At 34.7% G+C, this 22,238-nt stretch overlaps 1 protein-coding gene across 1 annotated transcript; it reads right to left on the bottom strand.

Annotated features, from left to right (window-relative positions):
• Nucleotides 1-9,285: 9,285 nt before the first annotated feature.
• LOC137735523 (dof zinc finger protein DOF3.6-like) lies at nt 9,286-11,207 on the bottom strand. The gene is made up of 2 exons (XM_068474950.1): nt 10,953-11,207; nt 9,286-10,773 (listed from the first exon to the last, which is right to left on the bottom strand). The coding sequence occupies exons 1-2, from the start codon at nt 11,004-11,006 to the stop codon at nt 9,754-9,756; spliced, it is 1,074 nt and encodes a 357-aa protein (XP_068331051.1). The 5' UTR covers nt 11,007-11,207; the 3' UTR covers nt 9,286-9,753.
• Between the last annotated feature and the right edge of the window lie 11,031 nt (nt 11,208-22,238).

Genomic DNA, 22,238 nt, shown 5'->3' with positions numbered 1-22,238 from the left:
ATACCATGATTACGTTTATGAATGAGTACAATTCTGAAGTTTATAAATCCAATCGAATTTTGACTAGAGAATACTTTTCTCGTCCTTCCTTGTTTCTAACTCGCTTCTGAAGCAATAATATAGAAAGCTGAAGTTTACCAAATTCTTGGATCTGATTACTACCACAAAAATATAATTAGGGCCTGCTAAGGTGTGGTATCATGCTCGAAGTGTGATCCTTGGTACCTAAGACCTAAAACTTCAAGAATAAGGGATAGTATTCCTAAACCTTAACCCTGCATAATCTACTTCCATCTTAATGGAATAGATCATTGGTTATGCACCTGTTCGTACCCCTACCAATGTTGTTAAGGAGTACCATTCTAGTAGTCAATATGTGAGACTAATTCTGCTCCACCAAACGTCGTTGGAAAAGCAAAATTTTGACATGGATGGCCTTGTTGGCCAAATCCCCTTAGTAAACCATTTACCTTGTGAACATTTTTCTATGTTTTTGGATTCAAATTTGGTGTATGTTTTACTTATGGATAATCTTATTAATGTTGTCATCGAATATGAGTTAATTGAATCATGCTTCTTAAGACATGTGACTAATTCAATTAAACACATGATTAGGTAGGAATATGGGGAAGTTAGTTGTCTGGATGAATGCGTACTACGCACACTAGCTTTACACCTAAATCACATCTCTAACAATGACTTCAGGTCTATCCAACCTGATTAAGAGCATATGCACGCTCCTCGTTGTATGAATGGTACTAAATCACCATTTAAAGGACCTTAAATTCTCCCTGTCGTTGAGTTTTTAAGGATATTCGAGATGACAATGATCATAAATGAAACCACTGAAGAAAATAGAGTGAAATATCTTTTCACTGAAGTCTGGTGATTGAGCAGTTTACTTGCTTTAGCATGACCTTTTGGGATACTTAGGTCGAACAATGATGCTACAACGCATCTCCTTATCTGAAGTAAGGATATTGTGCCTACAAGCACACTTTGCCAAGCATGCTCATTAGGGAAATTGATTTTTAAATTATCCCTCGCAAAGATACGAAACGACCATCTTTTCACAGTGGATTCAAGGGAATATATGTGGACTAATCCAACCAAAATGCGGACCATATAAATACTTATGGTTTTGGTTGATGAATCGACAAACTGGTCACATGTTTGTCCACACACATTGCTGCTAAACCTCATGGCCGATTAAGGGTTCACCACCTTACTTATCCCTTAAGGTCCAGGAAACTGGATAATGTCGGAGAGTTTACATCAACGGTTTTCGATAAAGTATTGCATGTATTTTGGGTTTATAATTGGACATTGAATTCCCATGTTCACCCCAAAGAGCCTCATTTAATGATCATAAAGCGCAATTTAAATGATCGCCCAAATTTTGGTAAACGTACCAAGTTTTCGATTTCTTCCTAGGGCTATGCAATCCTTGTACGCAGTTATGTTGGTCCACCTTGAGGCTCATTGCCACCCAACCTATATGACGTTACAGTTGGTTACTGGGTACCAACCTGATGATTTTCGTATTTACGCATTTGGATGAGCATTCCATGTGCCAAGTTGTGCCACCGCAACGTACCACTATGGGTCCTCAAAGAAAGATGTGTATCTTTTGTCGATCATGACTCTCTTTCACATTAGCTCTCTTCGAGCCCTTGCACGCGATCTCTTTACCACTCATTTGCGGGTTGTCACTTTAATAAGATAGTCTTCCCGCCGTCAGGGGGAGATAAGAACGTCAATGTTCCTGGAGAACGGCATGAATTTACGTGGACGTTACCCACTATGTCTCATCTCGATCCCCATACCGCACAAGCGTGATAAGTAAGTGCGATGAATTCTAGATTTCAGAATGTTGATCCAGACACATTCCTCTGATCTAGCTAAAGTGACAAGATCATATACCAGCTGCAAACATGCCTGCAAGGATAGACGTACTTAACGGACGTCGAGTCAACATCCTTGGAGGGTGTGCCACCCCTGTTAGATAGTTTGGACACCCTTGTTAGACGAACTGGTACATTGGCGGATAACCAATCAATCTGTCTTGGCCTGGAGCACGACAGATCACTTAGTTCGTAGGATTCACTTCCCTAGAAAAGGAAGACGTGGTACAACAATGAATCTAAACTTGATCGCTGTCTCAAATCATTTCCATCTCATGAGATTAATCTAGATTTCTCCCGAGACTTAAAGTTCTTAGTCCAGTATACTAGTTTGGATGAGCTAAATGGAATTGAAATAAGATTATCATCGATGATGTTTTCACTTATATTGTAGCTACCGATATAAATGAAAAGCCACGATATCGAACCGTGTTCAGTTGATTAAGTGACAACGTAGAACTGATTGGACAACAAAAATTACAATCCAGGTCAAATTCCTTACCAAAGTGTGTTTGGACCTGTCGTTCCTACACTGCCTAAGGTAACCTTATTATGTCACAAGTGGGAAATGAAGCGTTATGAGATGAATGAAATAAGTACGATCTGATGCACGCCTTACGGCATAAGGTTTCTCTCAAACGTCCTGTGATTAATAGCAGCATTATGAAATGTGGTTAGTGTTTTCTCCATGGGGATATAGATACGGAGATTTACATGTAAGTTCCCGAAGAATTACATAGACTGGTTCAAATAGTTACAAAACCACGGAACATCCTCTTAACTTGTTTGAGGCGTTCACTTACAATCCGACGGGTGTGGTATAACCGTCTACGTGATTATTTGATCAATCAGGGATATGAATTATGCCCTTACGTGTAAAACTATGAAGTCTTATTCCAAATTGCTAGAGTTACAGTTTGTGTCGTTGACACGAATCTCACTAAGACTCCGGAAGAGCTTCAGAAAACTGCCTCGCACCTAAAAATGGAATTTGAGATGAAGGATCTTAGGAAAACTCATTTATGCCTTGACCTGAAGTTGAAGCATTGTTCTGACGGTATTTTGGTCTACCAGTCGAACTACACCCTAAATATGTCACTTTTGAGTATATCTTTGATCGTCCATACATTATATGCAAATGAGACCCTTGAAGAGGTTATGGAATCCGAAATTTCATATCTAAGTTCAACTTTGTGCTTCGTTGTACTTAGCTCATTATATTTAGACATGACATCTTCTTCGCTGTTGATCTTGGTAAAGATGCAGCATTGCGGCTACACGCAACCACTGAATTGATATTAAAGACGTACCATGCAGGTACTACAGGGGCAATCCCAACGCATCTCGAGCGGATCCAACCCCCTTAATCCTCAAAATGATGTTTGCCTTGTTTGTTATGCTGACGCAGGTTACTTATCAAACCCGCACAAGGCAAAATCCCCAAATGGTTATGTCTTTACCATTAGGGACATTGCAATATCTTGGAGGTCCACGATATGACCTTAGTTGCGAAATTGTCGAAAAGTTCCAAGACTCACCTCACTTCACTACACCACAAGTGAGACATGGTTAGGCGTTCTTGTTGCGCATATTCGAAATACTTGCTATTTTCATCCATCGTTAAGTCCTAACAACGATCCATGAATACTATGCCACATGTATCAACCCGATCAAGCCATGACACATCAATGAAGTCAATACCAAGACATATTACGTCTACATCTACATCAGCAAAGCATCAGGAGATTGAAGTCATGCAAGCCGATCCCAGACAACCTTGCCGACCTCTACACGACGTCACTGCCGAAGTCAACCTTCCAGAAGCTTGTCCGAGGAATTGGTATGCCTAACTATCATATGCAATGCTTGTAATTCTCATTTGTAAGTTCTGTCTCAAGGGGAGTATCTAGAAGTATACTCACTTGATCTTAATGTACTATTTTTCCCTATGATTAGGAGCATTTTTGCACTGAGTTTTTGCTACCTAACTAGGTTTTAACGAGGCACCCATCCTGGGCTGATCATACCCTTATGAGCTTTTCTACTTGCGTCCAAAAGATGTATAGTTTTGACTTAATGCAACTTCTCACTTTTCTCCTTAGTCTATAGGTTTTTCTCCCACCTTGGGTTTTACCATAGCAAGGTTTTGTGAGTTTTATTTTTTATGCATTCTTCCGTTGATATAAGACTCGCATTTGCTCATTGTGCCAACGACTTCATCAACTGTATTTACTTCATCGTTGAAGACCTGATGCGCCATTTACTTGAGTATTTACATACTCAAGGGGGAGTGTTGCAGTCCTATTAGATTAGGAATGTGATTGTGTAAATCCTAGTATAACTAGGGATATCTCTTATATTCCTATTAGGAGTTGATTACCTATTAAATGTTGTAATCCTAAAGGGTAAGGAATTAACCTTCCCTACTACTATAAATAAAGGCACAATGGGGTGGAATAAAATACACCCACAATTACACATCTCTCTCTTCTCTCTCTATATGCCACACCATCTCTCTCCATAGGGCCTCCATAATTGTTCAGTAAATTATGCCTACAACATTATCATATATTTTTACTTTTGTGCCCTTTTTTTAATTTGCAACCCTTTTTTTAAATTGTACCAATTTTCTTTTAAATTTTATTTGTACACGTATATTAATTTCTTTTTGTCTCTTTTTTTTAAATGTTATTAGTACTTATAATTTTTTTAACCTTTTATTTGTACCCATAAATTATTTATAATGTACCCATTTTTCTTTACAAATGTACATTTTATTCTATGCAAACTATATCCTTTTTTTTTTTTTTTGTAAGTACCCTTTTTTATTTAAAATGTACTCATTTTTAATGTAAAATCTATGTATTTTTTAAATCTAAATGTACCATTGTTTTTTTATAAAATGTACCCATTGTCTTTTATATAAAATGCACCCATTTTTTGTTATATAAAACGTGCCTCTTTTTTGTAGAAAATCTATCAATTTTTTGTATGTAAAATGTACGTACCCACATTTTTATAGTGTACCAATTTTTCATATGTAAAATGTAGCCAAATTTTTTATATAAATGTACTCATATTTTATAAAAATAAAATAAAATCCCTTTTTTTCATAATCTAGAATGCACCCCAAAGCAATTTTTTATTTTTTTATATCAAAATCCATAAGCAATTTTGAATAATTGAATTGGTAGTGTAAATGAAAGCAAAAAAACTGTTGAATCTTGGTATTATTGTATCTTTTTAATTATTATGTCATTTAAGTGGCAGGAGACTAGGAGAGAGACTTCAATTAAAAACCTAAAATGCATAAGGTTTGAGTCTATAAGAATTAGGAACGAGGGACCACAACTAAACTATCCCTTAAGTTATTCTAGCTACGAGAAAATAAATAAATTTAGAAGTGATTGCATTAAATAAAGGTGTTTTAACAGTAAATAAAATTGAAAACCAAAAGTAAATGTTTAAAATAAAAAATTGAAAGGCAAGTACGGAGGTAAATTGCATAAAACAAAATAATTAACAACGTAAGTAAATTAAAACTTGTATTGAAATGAAGTATTATTGATCAACGTTTCCTGGTTCTTCTAGTTTAAGTGGTCGATCTCTTAGAAACGGGAGCATTTTCGCTCATCATCATAACTATGGTGTATGCTCATTATACACCTAATCATTTGTCAAGTGTCATTTCATCTAATTCTAGTTAACTTATTAAATGTTCCTTTTTTAATTTTATAAAAAATTAACCAATGTTAAGTGAAATGATATGTAGTAGATGATTAGGTGTATGGTAAGCATATATCATAGTTTATGATAGTGAACAAATATGCTCCCCTTACAAACCAATGGGCAATGGCTAAATCATCAAATTTATGATTAATTAAACTGAAAAATGCAATTAATTAAAAAATCAAAAGTAGGACAGTAGGACCCTAATCTGGGATTGATCCAAGGCCTATTTGTTGAAATCCCCCTGAATTTATAACCTACTGCCAATTTTCCTAAGAACTTTAATTTCAGCCAATTATAGGCCTACCTCCATAAACTTTTATTTATGGCTAAATTACCATCCTCCGTTAAATCTCACACAGTCATCCATGGTTCCATTAGTTTGGAGGGTAAAATCGTCAGTTTGAACCAATCATTTTCTGCCTTTTTGAATTAGCATCTGGGACCTGCCATTGTAGGTTGTGAGCGTGGGCTTTGAAAACAGAGAGAGGGCAACAAGGAGCTATTGGTGTGGCGGTAGGTGAGCTGCATGCGAGAAAGTGGGTTTGCAGGGAGAAGGGAAGGGGGATCTCACGGCTTGAATTGGAAATTTGGGACCCGTGGGTTGGGTGGGTTGTGACGGGATGGTACTAGAACTAAATTTGAGGTAAGTTAGCAGTGAGTTACAAGCTTAGAGAGATTTCGACACATACCTCTTGATCCATAACAAGCAGTATTACCCTACACACACACACACTCTCTCTCTCTCTCTCTCTCTCTTTTTCGACTCTCCAAAACACACATCATATCTCTTACTTTTATAAAGGCTGAGTTACCCTCGGCCACTCTCCCTGATATTAGTCAAACATTCCTCCCCCAAGTGACTCTCTTTCTGTCCCTCGCTCAATAAAATTCAATAAACAACAACAAAAATAAAATTTTGAATGAAATTTAGTGCTTGGTAACGCAAGCTTCCATATATGACTTTATTAATTTTTATGCTATAGATGATGTAATGATCAAGATAAATTGCAGGGAGTATAATATATCAATCAATCAATCACCAATTTTATTAATACAATAATTATGCTCTGCGTCATCCTTCAAATAAGAGTTTATTGGTTCATGGTTTTCCTATTGACTCGTGATAATTGGTAAAAGAAAGTGCTCTCAAACTTCTCTTAGGATTCCCTCATCAACAAGGTTATTTACGTGTCTTCTATAAAATCCTTTTTTTTTTCTTTTGTCTATTATCAAACATCATTATTTTTTTTAATAAACGATACTATTTATACTAAGGAGTTGGGAGTGGATTAAGCCTCACAATGGGCTAAGAATAATGCGGTTCAAAATTGCTTTTGGCAATAATCAAACTTAAGACCTCTTATTTACAAGTGAAGAGGAATATCATTGAACCGTTATACTAAATGACTTATTTATCAAACATGATTTGAATAGCTGGATTTTCACTAAGTGTAGGTTTGAGATTAAATTTTTATTTTTCTTTTTATTAAAGATGACGGGAGATTCAAACTTCCTTCATTATTTAAAAGCTAGTTGGTAATTAGATTTAAACCACTTCTTTTCCTCATTCTTTCTTTCTTCTTTTCACATCTATAATAATAACACACCTAAAGTAATATACTATCTTCTCCGCTGAGAGATGTGTCACGAAGTTTAGAGCTTTTGATAGGTGTGTTATGTATTATAAATATAGCTTTTATGATATTTTCATACCACATTTGTATCACTTCTCTAATAAACGTAGAACTCACCAGTACAAATGGATCATACCTGTATTAAAGAGTGGGACAAATATGGCATGAAAAATGTAGTAAAAGTAGCATTTTTGTATGTTTTATACATGTAGTTACATTAAATGTTACAAAAAAAAATATACCTACAAACAAACCAAATTAAATCAAAATCTAATATAACACAGAAATTTGATGAAAAAGAATACTGAAAGGATGATCTAACATATTAACACTAATACTTATTTGATGAAAAAGCATACTGAGAAAGCATACTGAGAGAGAGAGAGAGAAAGGACAAGGACGTCACAAAAGGGAAGGCTGCCATGGAAACAGAGAGAACGTCTTCACGCCTGTCACATGTGATGTGGCCGTCAACATTTTTACTTAGTAACAGCATGGATTTACGAGCCACGCACCCGTCTTTTTCCCTTCTTTCTTTTTCTTCTGCTCTCATTTCCTTCTTACTCCCGTCGATTATAAACGATGAGGATAATACTTTCCATTTTAGTTGTTACAATATACTCTTTCCATTAATAACTAATAACTAATAAGTTTCATCAGTTGTTTAAGAGTTTTCTTTCTTGCACCCGAAATCTTGAGTTCAAATCTCTCAATTTCATATATAATGTCCAGAATGAGTGCATAGCCTAATAATTATCAATTAATGGACAACAAGTAACCAATTGAATGAAAATAGAACAATAAAAGTTCAGAACTAAAGCTTGAAAATTAAGTTACGTGAGTAATTATTTAAAATTCAAACATCACAGTCCTACCGCAGTCTACGACCGACCAAATTAACAATCTTGACCGTTGCACTCTAGTGAGAAAGGCAGAGACATGGAGTTGCTTTGTTGACGGGTTTATTTGCTACACCTTGGTTAGTGGAAAAGCAAATCCAAACCCAGGTTCCATTCTCTTAGAAATAGCAATCACTAGTTTTTTTTTTTTTTTTTTTTTTTTTTTTTTTTTTTTTGCCTTGTTTTCGCTTAATTACAAAGGAGGAACTAAAAACTAAAACCATACATGTTAAAGAGGCTCTCGAATTTTTCCTTCCTTTTGGTTCTTTCTTAAGCTTTTGACTGATATGAGTAGATAGCTAGTATGGTCCAAGAGCCTCTTTACGTTAGTATTTTCCGACAAAATTCCAAGGACTCATTGCTTGCTCTTTTGCATGGTTTTGAGTGCGATTTTGGCGTTTCTCTTAGTTTCTTTGTAATCACATCCAACAGAAGACTCGTTTTCGACAATTTTTTATAATTGCACAATCATTTTAGTCATAGCACACTACAAACGTAAGTCGATTTCTGATCACACTAAACCCTATTTTGTCCCCTCTCTCTCTCTCTCTCTCTATATTATATATATATATATATATATATGTGTGTGTGTATCTTGGTCTAAATTGAAAACTAGGCCATGAACTTTAGGGCAATGACTATCAAGAGTTAAAGATCCCCAAAAGTATGTGGTCGAAATATCTGCAGTTAACGCTATGATTAATAGAAACCTGATCAAGGTCGATAGTGGGGAGATATGGTGAACACTCTTTCATGTCCTCAAATATCAAACAACAACGACCCAATAATTCAGATAATACGTACTACATACTCAAGAAGTCTGCTTGCAATATTGGCTAAAATCAAAATGATAATATTGCTTCTCCCATTGGAAGTGTGTGTACTTACATGAGAGATTTTTTCGCATCGCCAATTCATCACTTGACAATCTTCTATTAGATTGATAGTGCACTTTTTTTAACACATGTGACATATTTATAAGACAACCGTTGGAACTAAATCTTGGTTGCATACAGAGAGTGTGGGAGCTGATATGTAATTTTCTGATATAATTGTCCACCCTTTCACTGAAATTAATTAATGAGTAGGAGTAAAGATTCAACAAAACTTAAGTGGACACAATTTCATAAAATTAGTGAAGGAAACTTGGTACACATATATAGCTTTCATTCGAGGAATGATAACAATTTGGCCTTCAAAATATCAGATACAAACTACTCCAAGGCTCCATAAAACATGATTAACCATATATATATATATATATATGTATATATATATATGTATATATATATAGCTAAGCTACACAAACCCTCCCAAAAAACTAAAGCAATAAAAAACAACGAACTATTTCAAACTAAAAATCCTACCATTTCATCTAATTAAGATTTTTTGACAAAATATGATGAGACTGTTCCACCTTCCCATTTCATCTCACACGTACTTTTGGACTTGAACCTTCAAAACCCATGAAAAGTTATGGTTGATCGATCGATTGGTTGAAACTCCAATATCTTCGAGAGTACCTGATCATTTCTCTCAGGAACCTGTAGTAATTCAATGAAACCAAGTGACCATGATCAAATATCACAAGAGATGGCTGGTAGAAGAAGAAGTTGTGAAACCAGAAAGATCAGTCCAAGCATTCCCACCAGTACCAGTAGTACAACTACCCCAGTATTGGTGATCATTTCCAAGGCTTCCCAAAAAATTCCTTGACAAATTCAGTGCTTGATTCTGTTCCATTTTCACATTAGCCATCTGAGTACTAGTAACTCCGTTACCCGCAGAATGATCCAACGGCTTAGATATCGGGAGCTGGCCAACATTTTGATGATCTCCACCGTCAAATTGGTACAACCCATGAGTAGTACTAGTTGGTTGTCCCAAATTAACCAAGAAATTAGGAAATTGCTGTTGAAGTAGTGATGATCTCCAATGCTCAGTATTACTCATATTATTCATGCCTAAAATATTTGGCCTTGCACTGAACCGGTCCGAACCGTACTGATGGTGTTGGAATTCAACATCACCAGGTTGATTAATCCCAAAATTATTTAGCCCTAGCATGTCCCCGGAACCATAATCAGGAAGATGGTGTAAGGAGGGCAAAAACGGCAATTGATGTGGTGGTGGTGGATGTGTCAAATGGCCTATGATATTATCACTAGCGCTGCAGCTGTTGGAAGAATTAACCGTACTTGAGCTAGAATTACCAGCTGCGCCTGGTGATTTTGACCTGCTGCTGTTGCCTCCTTTGCTTCTTTTATTTCTCCGGCAGCCTCCTCCCACCGGCACGCTTCTCAAGGCTCCTCCTCTTGTCCAGTAGCGCCTGCACGTCTTGCAAAAGTGGCGAGGCTGGGAAAGGTTGTAATTGTTGAAGTAGCAAAACTTTGTGTTTGTGGATTCACATCGAGGGCATTTCAGTGCTGTCTCTGGCTGCGGCATCTTGGCCATCCGCGCTCGATCACACATCGATCCAGGTTTAATCGAGCCCAAACCACCGCCGCCATCTACAGAAGTGCATCTAGCTTCTGAAGAAGGCACCAATGGAAGCTGAGGATTATTCTGATCACTTCCACCTCCTTGTTGATGATGATTTGTTTGCTATGAAATCAAAAAGGAAAAAAATTCAAATAAATAAAATCAATAATTGGTATATTCAAGAGAAGAGACATAGATTGAAAAAGGGTAGGAATATATTTTATCTTTAAAATCAACTTTTTTGGTGAAGAAGCTAGCTATGGAAAGAACAAAATATAAGGTTGCAGAAATTAAACCCTTACCTGTTGTTGCCAGTTGGGTGGATCCAGATAGACGGGAACGGATGAGAAAACCATGGCTAGCTTTCTCCTTTGTAAAAGTTTGATGTGGGTTTTTAGAGGATGTAATTTTGTTGGAGAATCACATCCACAAGAGATAGTTGCTGCTTCAGAGAGAAAGAGAGAAAAGATCAGAAGGAGACGGAAAGATAAAGAGGTGGGTGTTTATTTATTTTGTTCTTTGTTTCTCTCATCCCATCGATTCCCCCACTACTCTCTTTTGCTTTTTGTTTTATTAATTTTAGGGTTTGAAGGTGAGGAACCATTTTTCTTAGTCTTTAAGCTTCTTTTTGACGCTGCTTAACCCAAAGACATCAGTGACCAATGGCCATGCAGAGAGAGAAAGAGATGGAAGCCCTAACTAGTAGAACTTTAATAATATAATATAAGTTACACAATTAAATAATATTTTACATGGATTTGAAAATGAAAAGGGAAGTAATTGTGGGGGTGTCATGGGTGGAAGTGTCACCATCAAATGTGCCTTTGTTTCTCCTATGTGTTCCGTGCATAGTTTTCATTTTTGCATGGAAATGTATACTACTACTATATAATTTCAATTTTTTTCAATTTTTTTTTTCGAGCATCTTTACGTACGTAGATTATTCTAAGAGAAAGAACCAATGTATCCTTCTGTATAAACTTTTTTAATTGCATAATTGTTATTATCAATTAGTGTTTTGGAATTTGTCTTACCAATTGCTCGTCCAAAGTAAAATCTTTAAGATAAAATATATGCTACAAGCGTATGCCTATGTACACAGAAACAGTGTCTTGCCAGAAGTGTGAAAAGAGATTTAAGTATTATTGCTAGTAGTATTATGCAATATTTCATATCCATCAAAAGGTTGAAGTAAAATTGATGGAAAAATAACCAAAAGAATTACGTAAAAAGATGTATAGAATAGGATGTTAGGTTTCTACTTATGCGTCTTCAGTTCGAAATGCCCTCTCTTCTTTCTTAAGTTATTATAATAGTTTCGAATCCCCTTTCTCTTTTAATAATAATAAATTAAAGAAATAAATACTTGTGGAAGCTTTTAGGATAATTAACTTATCTATCAGAAATTATTACTATTCTAGCTATAGGCCATAGCTAGCTAGCTAGCTAATTTGATTCTTCACCAGTCTAATTAATTTGAGAGAAATGTTAGGTAAATTCAATTTTTAGATCAAATTTGTAAATTTTGTGATATGTTATCAATATGAAATAAACACATTAATTAATATTTAAGTGATAATTCAATGATTAACAAATTAATACGTCATATGATTTACATAATATAACTTAAATAGATGGTATCTCTAACATTACTAATTTGAAGGGTTTAGTTTTAGTTTAATAATGGGGCAAGCTTGCTGCAAACACATGCAACGCCAATACTAGTAATATATTAATTTACCTTCTTCGATCCTTAAAGTAGCAGCGTTTTCTCTTAACATATTTTTTTCGTTTTCTTTGCTTTAAGAAACTTTTTAACATTGGTGAGTTTTAACGTTATAAATAACTAGCATTGATGATTATTATTTAGTTATTAAACTATTTTGTTATTTATATAAAAAAAAATTAAAACTACTTAAATGGTAGTTAATTCCCAAACACGTCACGCATTGAAGAGAGATGGTAATGCTTACCACTTAATAGGAGTGTTGACAAAAATTCAAACTCTTATTTGTTGAAGGAAGCTGATGACCTTTGCAAGAATAACAATAATAAATTTCTCTAAAATGGAAGAGTTTTGAGGGAAGTTTTTTATAATATAATGATATTTTCCCTTCTAAATGTTTGACATTTCTTCGAATAAACATCTTTTTTAACAAAAAAAAAAAATCCAATTTGAATTTCTCATCCTCACTAAGAAAAGTATTGTACAAAAGAGAAAAACATAACAAAAGTATTGTGCATTTTATAAAATATATACTATGAAATTAAATAAGCAAATCAAGAAAGACTAGGTGTTGGTGCCTCGGTGGTGGCCTGGCCAGCCGCGGTTGTGGGCTGGGTGGTCTGGTCGTAATCATATCAGATGCTCGCGGTCGGAGGATTCTTACTTTATATTACCAATTTGCCACGTAAGATAACAGTGGGTCCCATACCCACCTTCTTGTCTTTTTCTCTACGGATTTCTTTTCTTCCCCGGCTGGGTCGCCATAAAAGCAACCTCATCATCCAAATTTTAGGTCCCCACGGATTGAAGTTTTCACGTAACCAAGAAATATTATTCATTTAACGAGCATCAGATTACGACCGTCCAATCGCCACTAATTTGTTGAATGTACCCAACAAAAATGGTGATGTATATAGTTGGCCCTAAGGTACAGAAGACTTTTTTCAGGATATTGGACACACAACTCGATACACTAAGTATATAATTACAATTTGTTAACAATTTAAATTTTTAACCAATTACATATAACATTTAATGTACTGAATTGTGTGCCTGCAATTAATTAAAAAAAAAATCTTCTAAGGCACGGATCTATTATTGGATATACAATGCATGTTCTTGACGATTTGCATGATATTTAAGTCTTGATGGTGATTTTGATTTTTCTCTTCTTTTCTTTTCTTTTGTTTAAAGGAGAATTGAGCGTACGTGGGAAATGCATAGTGCCAAAGTAAAGAAGATAATATGTCTATATTTAATTGTAATTGATATATTTTTATTCTATTAATATAATCGGCATTGTTTATCCTCTCAATTCATCATTTTCTAAAAACATTAATCAAATGGACAATCATTAGTCTTGTATATGTATCAAACAACTTAATGAATAGTTAACTATCAGAATGTGTTAGTAATAATTATATACAGCTCAACAATCTCTAATTTAATTTATAGTTATGTACGATAAAACAATCTCTAATTTGATTGATATTTTGTAGATGTAATTTATCTTCATACAACGTTAATTATTTATACTTAGGGGCGTGAAATTTAGGCTAATTGGTACTGAACTCGCTCCCACATGAGTTGAACTCAAGACTCTTCACTTATAAGTGACGAAGAATATCATTGTACAATAATGTTAGTGGCTTGTAAATGTGATATTTGAATGATGACTAGTTATTACTAAAAAATGAACAGATTTCATTTCTCAGATTTATACGGTCAAAATACTTTATAGTATGAAAGTAATAAAAACAAGAGATCTGTATGATACAAGTAGGAAGGGGCACGCGGTCAAGATTTAATCGAGAACATAAATATGAGGATAATGAAGATGTGGAACAGCTGGAGTGACAAAAACACATTAGCATTAATCAGGAGTCTTAAATATATAAATCAATTAAGCCAGTCACCCAGCTAGCTAGCAATACTGATTACACTCAGCTTAACCCATCAGTATCAATATGGCGACTTAACTGATGATGATCATGAGATGGAACACGTGTATAATGATGGAAAGAAAGAGACCCTTGATGATTTGATTTTCCTGAATAATTTAGGATTCAGATGCACTCTAACAATATTTATCGATCCCTTACGCGTTTACTTACAGTAATATTCCTCCCACACGCCTATAACACAATATAATTAGGACTACTCAAATTCTTGATAACATTACACACACAAAAAAAAGTTAAATAATCTAATAAACCATTGAATGGGCTTTTATCAGAATTAAAAATCAATTAGAGTTTTTTTTTTTTTTCCCATCAATTGAGTTCTTAAAATGTTTTTGTATAATCTCGTATTCATCACAGTTATCAGGATTTTTTTTTCTAATTTAATAAAATAATTTTTTGTTCACTTTAATGCCCTCAATTAGCTATTATCATCTAATGATATATTTTTCTTCCCTAATCTTAAAAAAGGTGTCCCAAATTGGTCTCCACCACCAAGTTCTCCTCCTCCTCCTCCAACCGAAAATATTTTTCGAATAATGATCACAAACCTACCTGCTACCACATCAAAAGTGCAATAAAATTCTCAAACATGTGAAAATTCCATATTTAAATCTCTCTTTTATTTTAATTATGTTCTGATTGGTGTTTGAGCCATAATTAAAAATAAAGTCTGCTATAAGGCCTATTCATTTTTATTTACGTAAAAATTGCACAATTTTAGTCCACAAACTCCAAAGCCCATACCAGAGCTCAAACAAACATCTCACTTCACTTCAGCTTGTCCAAGGCATCAGACAGAAGTCACTTGGAAGTGCATTTGCCACACAGACGACCTGAGCCCGGGAATATCTCAGCCCTTTAAATGCATAGGCATGCGTCATCTGCCACGCTGAGGTCACTATTGCAATCGTGCAAATCGCCTCAAGATATAGTTGAAGGTCACCTACCAGGAATTACAATCACTATCAACGGAAAATTACCAATCTACCCCTCCTGCAGCTCAGTGATATAATCAAGGTTGATCATTCTCCCATGCATATAAATAGAGCCACATGCCTTCAAGCTTAAGACCTTCGTCAAATTCAATCTCTACAATTAAACAAAAATCTTGAGTGATTCTTTAATCAACCTAATTGCTTTTCAGCACAAACCCAATTGTTTTTCCAAACAACTTTCTTATACAGACACAAAAGGTTTAAGCTAAGCCTCAAGGGCAGTCTCTCTATCAGGCCATGCTGCTTCAGTCTCATTCTCTTTATCCGCATTCCCATACTAACTATTCCCGCACTCTCTTCTAGCATTAACTACAATCTCAAAGTCTTCATTCAAAGCAAACACTGCCTACGATCCCTGAGATCTAAAACTTTTACAACTCTACCATCCTAGGGTATGATTCTGTTGGTGTGCAATTCCAACCACCCTGATTTCCTCTCTTAGGCGCATGTTTTGCACTAAGTCCAATCCTACACCAGTGATCTCGGTGGACTCCTCTAGCATTATCATACCCTTCATGGCCTAAATCTTGCTAGAGTTTTCTACTGCTTTCTTTACGTTTCCAATCAATTTACATTTCAAGTCATGTATCTCAGCCCATCAGCCTAGACTTTACTTTTGTAAACGCTTGTAAAACTCCGTAATGAAAAAATTACATTTTGTTCCTCGTTTTAGTTTCTATTTCGCTTTCATTTACTTTTTAGGGAAACATATACGAAACTCGATCGTTTGCTTGAGGCACATGAGAGCTTAACCGAATTAACACCCCACTCGGTGCACAATCATTCAGTTAAGAAGTCAGATTAATGTGCAACTTTCACACAATCAAACACTAACACTATCTATTTCCAAAAATGGTACGCCAATTCTTTTTTTCTCGAGCCACCTTGTGACACTGAGACCAAAAATATACTTGGGACAAATACATATTAAACGTTGTCCAAACTCCGTCCAGTTTTAACACCAGCTGGAATGCAAGATACGTGTTTAGGACCTTAGGTTGATAGACTAGCTGGTATATGCACTCTCATATTATAACATCAACTTCGGGCATGTGTTAACTTCAAATATTGGAAAAATTGTTTGGTTTGCCCATAGGGGCACTCTCACACACACATTATTGGGAAAAAGTTGATTTATTAATTGTTACATTTATAGATACATGTATATCATGATAAGGCTAAAAAGGAGACAGTGTTTCAGTGCTTTCCCAGTTCATCTTTCATTGACAAAGAAGTTACTTAGCTCATATGGTCCTAACACCAACTGCAGCAAACATCAAAAGCTGGTGTTAGTACACTTCTGACTGCAAGGTTACATTTTCAAAAAGAGTAGATATGAGACATAAGTCCGTATGGTTAATCAACTATAATACAAAAAAGGTATGGTCAATAAACCATATATTCCTAGTTCGAATTTATTGCAAATAAAAAGGTATGATCAATAAACCATATTCCTATAGTTTATTGTAGTAATGGTCAAGATACTCAAGTTTCACTTTAGTACTTACCGTCAATTTCACGCATGAAGTTAGTAGTAATCTCACTCATCAGAAAGATATCAGCTTAGCTAGTGCGTGATGTGGTGGTTCACCATCTAGCATTACAGCCAGTGATATCTTTGTGTGATGTGGTATTAAATTATGTGTGAACTAATTTCCATCCTTAATAATGAAAATTAGTACAGCCCTACTGATTATATTTAGAATCCATAATTCCATATATATGTGTGTGTGTGTGTGTGTGTGTGTATTCATGGTTTTCCTGTACATTAAATAATTAAGGTGCAACATCTTATGTTTTCAGGCAGCACAAATTGGACCCCAAGTCATTGACAAAAAAAAAAAAAACAAAAAAAAAAGACCCCTAGTCATGTGCTCTTATGAAAAGGATCAGGGCATGGGGCAGTTTGCTTTCTTAGCTTTTTAGCAACGTTCACCAGACTCAAACCCATTTCTTCAATTCAATTTTAAGGTATTAAACTCATTGTCGGCAAAAAAAAAAAATAAATAAAAAATGATTTTGGGACCTTCTTAAATTTTAGTAGTGGTAAGATATATTGTGTGTGACCATGAAGAAATTAATAACCACTTTAATATAATTTGGTGTTTCATCCTAGCCAGACTCGGACTCATTATTTGTGACTTAAATTAAAGGAAAATTAATAAAAATTGATTGAAAACTTTGAGTTTTAACGATAAGGACAAAATAAAGGGTAAAGTGAATAGTATCAGATTGATTTTTTAATGTAAAAATGTGATTGTTCATTAAATTGAACAATATCAGAAACTTTTCATCAAAATTTCCTTAAATTAAAGCATGTCATTCACACATGTTCTCACTATTTCCTATGGTGCTTCCCTTTAAAAAAAAAAATATATATATATATATTTTTTATTTATTTATTTATGATATATCTGCTAGCTAGGACAAGAAGGGCGCAGATCATAGTGCCCACCACCTCCACCTCTGTGATTACTATTGATCGATCTTGACTTTCCGCGCGCGTATGCATATTGTTAACTTTTTCAGTCATATTCACACTAGGATAGCAAGTTTATTGAGTATGATTCACTGTTCTCATTCACTCTCATTACCATTCATATCTAGGGCCTTCAAAGCCAGATATATTCTTGCAAAAGTCTCGTTCATAGTCCCATATATGGCGGTAGGGTTTAGGCCGGTTCAGGGCGTGTAAGCCAGCTTTGCAAAAATAAGTTATACGCACATGAGCTTGACATAGTACCGGAACGGATGTACTAAAATGAGAAAGGAGGGTCATAAGTTTGAATCGAAGTATGCAGTGTATTATGTACGAGCATATGAGCACCCTATTCAAAACATGTGTAGTATGTGTATTGTATTATGTATGAGAACATGAGCATCCTTTTCTTGTACCCAGCTAGTCTTAGGGCTTTCCTAATTGGAGCTCAATATAAAGTGATTACTTTTGATAAAGGTTAAAGGGGACATATATTCCAAGTACTAATTAGTCTAGTTTTAATCTGAATAGAATGTTGGGGAAATGGGGTATCATAAAAGAGAGTAACATGAAAGAAAACTAATTAAGGTATAACAGCTTCTTTTCCTTTGTTTACACGGCTACAAAAATTGACCCCTGAAAGATACCTTTCAAACCTACGTTCATTGTCTAAGATCTGTCACAAATTCATCCACATATATATGAAATTGTCATATTCATCAAGTCATAAATTTCTATTTTAATTGCACTGTTAAAAAAGAGGGCTTTCAATTCCGGTCCCATTTCATGATATTGTATATTGATCTAATCCAAGAGAAATTTTTTGTGTATCAGGAACATGCCCTGGTGCTCCAAGTATCATAATACAATTCTAAAGTTTTTTGCTCGCAATTGAAGTCAAATCGATGTAAATAAAAAATTGAAACAAACACTTCCTCATAAATCTTGCAATAAAATCATTGTGCAATAAGTTACTAGATTTAAATTCTAAACAACTCAAGGTTTCAATGGGTATCTAAAAAGTATTACAAAAATTTCATAAAAATAGGCTGACTCGTATCTTAAAAAGGAAATTTATTTAGTTTGAATGCATAGCTGCTGAAACTTGTTGATGGATTGTCACAAATTTAGAGCCCCAAACCAGTCACAAATCAAGCTTTAACTGCTGAAACTTGTTGATGGATTGTCACAACGACAATTTGAATGCAATTACTATCTTAACTTTATCTTATCTTATGAGACCCCAAATTTTATTTTCATACTATTGATAAAACAATACTTTTGAATAAAATACATTGTGAATCCCAATTTGCTAACTTGAAGATGTAGTATAACTTATCTTTTTAGAGATGCTTTTAAACTAGCAAGTGAATATTAATAAAAAACCATTTAACTTACTCAAATTAGCTTTTTATCTCCAACAACATCATCTATTAGCAAACTTTGAAATTTTTTTTTTTCAAACAATAGAAACTTTGATTAAATTCAAATCGAAACGTTTACATCAGAAATCAGAGTGTTGAAAAACCACTCTGGTTCAAAATCATTCCAACTATGAAGGTAATTCAAACCCAATCCACTTATTTTCTAAAGAGATATTCATCAATTTACCCCCTGAACTTGTAAGGATTGGCCAATTTTCCTCCTCAAATTTAATTTTGGCCAATTCCCCCCTCAACTCTCATAATTAGTCAATTTGCACCCTACTATTAATTTTTTTAAATTTTCCATCTATTCTTTCATTAAGTAGGTATCTGCATGACTGCCTTTAAGGGGCAAAAAAAGTCATTTTCCCTACACCTTCTATCTTCTTCCTTTTCTTCGAACTTTCTCTTCTTCTTCCTTTTCTCCAAGCCGAGCTCGTGACTGCAGCCAACGCCTCCCTCCTCCGCTGTTTGCAGCCCAGTCGATATGATAAGCTGTTTGTGCAGTTTGCAGTTGCCCACACCCAGTTGCCTCCTCCCTTGGCATCGTCTACCTCTAGTAAGGTGTAGGGAAACCTACTTAACAAAAAATGACAGTGGGGTGCAAATTGAAAAAATGACAGTGGGTGAAAATTGACTTTTTTCCCTTCAACGGCAGTCATGCAGATACCTACTTAACGGAAGAATAGATGCAAAATTAAAAAAAATAACAGTAGGGTGTAAATTAACTAATTATGAGAGTTGAGGGGGGGAAAGTGGCCAAAAAAAAAGTTGAGGGGGGAAATTGACCAATTATGAAAGTTGAAAGAGGAAATTGATCAAAATTAAAGTTGAGGAAGAAAATTAGCCAATCCTTACAAGTTCAGAAGGTAAATTGATTAATACCTCTATCTAAATACCCTTTTAACTTATGTTAAAACGATCGCCGGACTTCAAATTTGCACCAACTTCCAGACTGTATATGCAGAAAAAAAAGTTCTAAGAGAACCTGTTTTATTTATTTAGTAATTATTGCAAATTTTTGTTTTGTATTTTGCTTTTGTGCTGCAACATACCAATCAGATCTCATTGACCCTTTTTATTAATCATCATCTATAGCAGTAGCACGACAGCATGTGACAGATTTAGGAAATTAGTAAAATTTTAAGGTTGGTGGTGTAGGAATCTAATTCCCTTATCTTATCAATCTTTGCAGAATATTTCTTTTACTCATTTTCATGCAGAAAAAGCAACTAGTACTCGCTGTAACAGTTATGCAAATGCAAAGGTAAGCTTATAGCCTTCAGTCATGCAGCTTTTGCACCCATTACTCGTTCACTTGCTGTCGACTCTTTCTCCCACATTATACACATTAAAATTACATGGGGTGTTGTAATTTTATTGCTTTTAGTTTAATTATTTTGCTTATCATATCCTTGTTGTAATATAATACGTGTTTTGTCAGAAGGAGAGGGATTTGAGAACCTGTAAATCTGAGATGAACATGCAGACAAATCCCAACCTTGATCTTCTCACGTTATTTAGCTTTCCCTGCTTAAAGATTGTGGTTTAATATAAAAAATAAATAAATAATCTTTCATGCAATATAACCGGTTGTGAAAATAGATGAAGGTTGAAAAGCGACAAAATCGGTTAACCTGCTAATAAAGTAAAAATAGGGTCCACTTCGTTCAACTCTTCCGTTAAAAAAAGAAAGGAGGATGGCCTACCTGTCTCTCCTCTCTCTCCCTCTGCTTCTCTTTCATCACCATTTTCTTTTTTCTTTTTTTCCTTTTTTTTTTTGTATTGATGCTTACCGCATGTTAAATGTTACAAAGCTTTTCAATGAAGTATGCCAAATAATTCTGCAATCTCATCATAGCTATCTTATGCTAAGATATGAACACTACTTTCACCTCAAAGCTTCGCTGCTGCGCAGGGCAATAGTATGATATTTTGAGTTCATATGTATGAGTATGAAGATACATTGATAGGGGACTGTTAAAGGGCAGAGAATTAACTAGACGAACACTAGCACAACTAAAGAAGGAGACTAAGATAAAGAGCCAAGCTCTGTTCATAAATTCATTCAAAATACCTCCTCCTCAACCTCCAGAATTCTAGCATTTTAAAAAGCCTAGTCTACTGCTTCATTAAACACTAACACAACATCCTAATCCACTAAAACTTCATAAATGATAATCAAGTCCCAACCCAAATACATAATTAAAACAAAACTTACAAAAATACAAATTACTAAAATATAAATTAGCCACTTAATTATGAGAGCTCAATTAATTTCCCTTTCATGCACTGCATCATACATGAACATGTAATAAGAAATTCATCACATTCTAGTAATTATTCAATAAAAAGAAATATTTGTTGAAGCCACTTGAAGATCCATCTCGGAAAGCTCTAGCCAAAATAATTGTTGATCAAGTTATGTATATAAGAATGATCTCAACATAAGATTCATCATGGTGATCATACTTCATACGTATCTATATGGTTACTTCTTGTCATGCTATGTTTGGATTTGATACGGTTGATGGGTTTGATTCTTTGTACCAAAATTTTTTGTTTGACTCTGTATGATCCCAATGACTTAAATGGATTAGGGTCTTAAAGAAGGTAAGAAATAGGTATTATGATTTCAATTAGTAGACATGTATTTTCCAACAAATTATCGACCTTTGAGTATTTCGGGTGGTTGCAGGGCAAGAAGGTGAATTCGATCATAAATACGAACTGCTAAAGAAAATCATGGTTAGCCCTTTCTTGTTAGTCATCATTAACGATGATTTATAAATTAATTACAAGTTTTTGATGGCTGACGTAGAGATTAATCGGGCGATTTGGATATGAACAGGAATCAATGGCTGTTCGAGAAGTTCTGACTGTGATCATGTCATCAGAAAATATCCCTACTCTCTTCGACTAAGCATGCCTGTTTTATAATTTTGCTTCTACTTGATTTATTTTATTTCTTAAGCCTAGAAGTTTATATTTGTGAATCTA

This window comes from Pyrus communis, chromosome 5 (genome assembly GCF_963583255.1).
Source record: "Pyrus communis chromosome 5, drPyrComm1.1, whole genome shotgun sequence".
Taxonomy (NCBI): domain Eukaryota; kingdom Viridiplantae; phylum Streptophyta; class Magnoliopsida; order Rosales; family Rosaceae; genus Pyrus; species Pyrus communis.
Note: the sequence above shows the minus strand (reverse complement) of the source record. Positions and strands in the feature narration are given on the sequence as shown.

What these genes read in the sequence shown, in the direction of transcription:
- LOC137735523 (XM_068474950.1), bottom strand. Translation starts at nt 11,006, where the DNA reads ATGGTTTTCTCATCCGTTCCCGTCTATCTGGATCCACCCAACTGGCAA. An exon ending in CACCCAACTGGCAACAACAG is followed by an intron (nt 10,774 to 10,952) that starts GTAAGGGTTTAA and finishes TTGATTTCATAG; the next exon opens with CAAACAAATCATCATCAACA.